Below are 4844 nucleotides of genomic sequence, written 5' to 3'. Positions count from 1 at the left end.
AAATCACCTCTAAACACCCTTAAGTTCCCTCCTTTTTATTTGTTGTCATGATGAACTCATGATATAATCAATTCATTTTATTCAAATAAAATATATGACACTCCGTACAATTTTAAATGAATGGTTCAAATATTTTGTTTTAAAACAAATATATCTATATATATATAACGTATGACACCCGGTGGCTTATCCAAAAAAATGAACCGAATCTCAATCCCCGAAGCCTAACCCAAGAAGCAAGCGCAAAGCAAATTTTCCTTTGCTTCGTGTTCATCACCAGACCAGCTCCTCTAGTCTCTAGACCAACTCATTCTCCTAGAAATGGGTAACGAGAAGCGTCAGCTACACATGTTCTTCTTTCCCTTTATGGCTCAAGGCCACATGATACCCGCCATAGACATGGCCAAACTATTTGCTTCGCGAGGTATAAAAGCAACCATAGTTACCACTCCTCTCAACGCCCCACTCTTAGCCAAAACAATACAAAGAAGCCAAAATTTGGGTGTCGAAATTGGAGTTCTTGTTATCAAATTCCCTACTATAGAGGCTGGATTGCCTGAAGGATGTGAGAGCTTCCACATGGCTTCTTCACATGGAGTGCAACAGAAGTTCATCAAAGCAACCACCATGCTTGAACCACAGATTGACCAGCTTTTGCAAGAACATGCTCCTGATTGCCTTGTCGCCGACATGTTCTTTCCGTGGGCTACCGACATTGCTACTAAATATGGTGTTCCGAGGCTTGTTTTCCATGGAACCGGTTTCTTCCCCTTATGTGCTTTAGAATGCCTCAGACTATACGAGCCTGGCAAGAACGTGTCATCAGATTCAGAACTATTTTCCATTCCTAATTTGCCGAACGATATCAAGTTGACAAGAGCGCAATTGCCAGTTTTGGCCGAAGAAAATGTTGAAAGTACAGAATTTTTTGCCAAGTTTTTTAAAGCATTAAGAGAATCAGAGGCGAGGAGCTATGGTGTTGTTGTTAACAGCTTTTACGAGCTTGAACAAGACTATGTAGATCACTACAGGAAGGTTATGGGAAGGAAGGCGTGGCATATAGGGCCCCTTTCAGTATGCATCAAAGATACTGAAGACAAAGCACAAAGGGGGAAGGCAAGTTCTATAGATGAACATGGGTACTGTTTAAAGTGGCTTGATACAAAGAAACCTCATTCGGTTGTTTATATTTGTTTTGGAAGTGTGGCAGACTTCAATGACTCTCAGCTATTGGAGATTGCAATGGGTCTTGAGGCTTCTGGACAGCAATTCATTTGGGTTGTGAAAAAAGAAAAGAATCATGGAGGAGAAGAAGAAGAAGAAGAGTGGCTGCCTGAAGGGTTTGAGAAGAGAATGGAAGGCAAGGGACTGATCATAAGAGGTTGGGCGCCCCAGGTGTTGATTCTTGACCATGAAGCAGTTGGAGGGTTTGTGACTCATTGTGGGTGGAATTCCATATTGGAAGGGGTGGCTGCAGGAGTGCCCATGGTTACATGGCCAGTGTCTGCTGAGCAGTTTTTCAATGAGAAGTTGGTAACTCAGGTGATTAAAATTGGGGTCAGTGTTGGTGCCCAACGATGGGTTAGTTTGAAAGGGGACAACATTAATAGGGATGCCATAGAGAAGGCAGTGAAGCGGATAATGTTTGGGGAGGAAGCAGAGGAAATGAGAAGCAGAGCAAAGGTGCTTGGGGAGCTGGCAAGGAGGGCAGTTGAAGAGGGCGGATCGTCTTACTTGGATTTGAATGCTGTAATTGAAGATCTCAAGGCCATTGGTTCTTGATAAATTACTCATGAGTAACAAGGGTAAGCCTTAAACAGAAAGGTCTAACTTTTATGTTCTCTGTTTGATCTGCTTGTTTGGTAGAATCCCATCTGATGTAAAGTTATTGTGTTGTCCAAGATTTTGGAATCACAGGATAATGTGGGTTTTGAAATAATGACTCTTGTGAATTTAATTTGCAATGGTTTCCTTTATGTAAGTATGTGGTAAGCACATGAGGAAGAAATTTCTCATGGAGGAAAATGGTACAAGATCGAATTGGGTGAAATGAAGAGCAATGAAGTTTCTCATGTGGTAAACTGCAGGCAGGAAAGTAAATAATGAAATGAAGAGCAAACCATAAACACTGTTGCAATGTGTTAATGTTTTCTGGAAATATTTGTTGTGTTTGAATTTAAAAACTTTTAAACAAAGTCTGTTTTTTGGTATACAAAGTATAACTAGTGTTCATCATTTGTTGTGTTTGACGAATCTTGTCAAGAGCTCAATCCCTTTGAATGGCAAAGAAGTTGCTCGTGGACAGCTTCTGATCAGTCTTAATTAAAGTAGAAAATTATACTTTTTGATTAGGCATTTTAGATAAATGATAGAAAACATAAACAAATGACAAATAAAGATTGCGGAATAATAAAATAGACAAAGGAATTTTACGTGGTTCGGTCTATGACCTACATCCACAGGGTAAAGCCCTAAGGCTACATTATGCTCTTATTGCTTGAATGATTTACAATACAAATTATTCCTATTTATAGGGATATAGAGAGAATACAAAATGATATGTAAAGAGAATATAATCAAATCAGAATTGAATGTATTCAAATCTGATTTGATTATAATTAATTACAATTAATGAGGATTAAATCAAATCCTACAATATATGGAAAGTACCGTAATATACAGTATCAATATATTCTCTAACATCCCCCTGCAAACTCAAGGTGGAAGATTCTGAAATCTTGAGTTTGAATTTTTTTTAATTTTTTTATGTTGGGTCAGATATAACCCAGTTTGGAGAACATCTTTCTTCTTATTCTTCTTCATCTTCCTTCTTCTGCTTCTTCTTCGTCTTCCTCTTTCTTCTTCTTCTTCGAGCCAACTGGGGGCTAAATGGACATGGGCTTAAAATAATACCACAAATGCCAAAATACAAATAATGGGCCAACTATGGGCCAAATATGAAAGCCAACGATGGGCTGAAATGAGCCTGGGTTTGAAACAATACCACAGGAGCCAAAAATATGTAGGGCCAACTATGGGCTGAAATGGACATGGGTTGAAACAATACCACATGTCAAATAATATGGGCCAACTATGGGGCCAGAGCCAACTATGGGCTGAAATAGACCTTGGTTTGAAACAATACCGCAAAGGCCAAATACAAATAATGGGCCAACAAAGGGCCAAAAACAATTTGGGCAACTTTGGCCTCTTTTAATGATTTTTTTTTTTTTTTTTTTTTTTAAACCTTTTCATCTTCCACGACTACCCATTCACTACCAAAACTACACTTTTATCTCTCTCTCATCATATATATATATATATATATATATATATATATATATTTTGCTTTTAGAGAGAGAGAGAGTACACAATACACATTCTTTTCTCTTTGGGGTAATTACCTTTTCCCCCCATGAACTACCGGCCTGTGTCATTTTGCCCCCATGAACTACCACTTCGACCAAAAGAGAGCATCAAACTACAATTTTTACACACTTTGCCCCCTTCTGTCAGTCTAATTCATGCAAAGACGTAAATGCCCTAACTCAATTTCAAAAATGACTTAAATACCCTCATTTAAAAAAAAAAAAAAAAAAGACTGAAGGAAAAGGGGTGGCTGCCGCCACCCCTAAGGTGGCCGGGTGGCCTGTGAGCCACCCCAGAGGTGGCCGGAGCCACCTCTGGGGTGGCTCGCGGCCCACCCCGAAAGCTGGGTGGCCGCGCGGCCACCTAGAAATGACCTAGGGTGGCCGCGTGGCCCCCCCAGGTTCTGGGGAGGCTGTGCGGCCACCCCTTAGGCCGGGGTGGGCCGCGAGCCACCCTGCCACCTCAGGGGTGGCGGCTTTTCCTTCAGGTTTTTGGTTTTTGGTTTTTTTTTTTTTTTTTTTTTTAAATATATTAATTTTAATATTTTTTATTAATTACTGTAGAGGGTATTTTGGTCTTTAAGTCAAAATTAACGGTAAAAAATGGCATATTCCATCCAAAATTAACGGAATTCTTGACGGAAGGGGGCAAAGTGTATAAAAATGGTAGTTTGATGTTCTCTTTTGGTCGAAGTGGTAGTTCGTGGGGGAAAAATGACATTGGCTGGTAGTTCATGGAGGGAAAAGGTAATTACCCATTTCTCTTTTAGATAGAGAGTACACAATACATAGAAACAAAGTTGAACCTTCTGGATAGAAGATAAACCCAAAACAAGATAACAAAACGCACACAAAAAAAAGGACTTGCAAGAGCGAATCTGGACAGATCTGCGGTGAGTGGCTGAGAAGCAAATGAAGCTGGTGGATCTTTATGGGCTGCTAGCAGGGCAGATCGCTGGAGGGGGGCTTGGTGGCGTAGATTCGCCGTGAGATGTAAAGCACGGATGAGATGATGATCAGATCGTGCACAGTTGGTGGGGGCGCCGGCATGACTAGGCCAAGGTTGGTGTTGCTGCTGTAGATCGACAATGACGAAGACCAGAATCGGATCTGTAGAAGAGGACAGCTGCGGCGGCAGAAACGATTGGTAGTAAGAACTCATTGGGATCGTTGATCAAATCCAGATCCGTGCGTGAAAACGCAAGAGAAAACCATTTGAAAAATGGTTTGTTTTGTTTCCAATGGAGACACAGGCAAGCACTGGATTTTTTTTTTTGATTGAACAGCAACATAGAAGACAGAAGTGACATGGGTTGGAGGAAAGTTTATCTCCAACTCACGCACACCACTGTTTGACAAAACAAAAGAAAGAAAAGAAAGAGAAACAGAGAATGAAAAGAAAAGAAACAGAGGACATTGGTCGAACAGAGGAATGATGAGAAAACTGAAATACAAGAAATTGAAAAAAAAAATAAA

General features: G+C 40.3%; 1 protein-coding gene across 1 annotated transcript; it reads left to right on the top strand.

Moving 5' to 3' along the window:
- Positions 1-209: 209 nt before the first annotated feature.
- Positions 210-2166, top strand: LOC133882267 (scopoletin glucosyltransferase-like). Its single transcript, XM_062321396.1, has one exon. It carries the CDS (start codon positions 322-324, stop codon positions 1780-1782), a length of 1461 nt encoding a protein of 486 aa, XP_062177380.1. The 5' UTR covers positions 210-321; the 3' UTR covers positions 1783-2166.
- Positions 2167-4844: the final 2678 nt, after the last annotated feature.

This window comes from Alnus glutinosa, chromosome 11, assembly GCF_958979055.1.
Source record: "Alnus glutinosa chromosome 11, dhAlnGlut1.1, whole genome shotgun sequence".
Classification (NCBI taxonomy): domain Eukaryota; kingdom Viridiplantae; phylum Streptophyta; class Magnoliopsida; order Fagales; family Betulaceae; genus Alnus; species Alnus glutinosa.
This window is presented reverse-complemented; position numbering and strand designations above follow the sequence as displayed.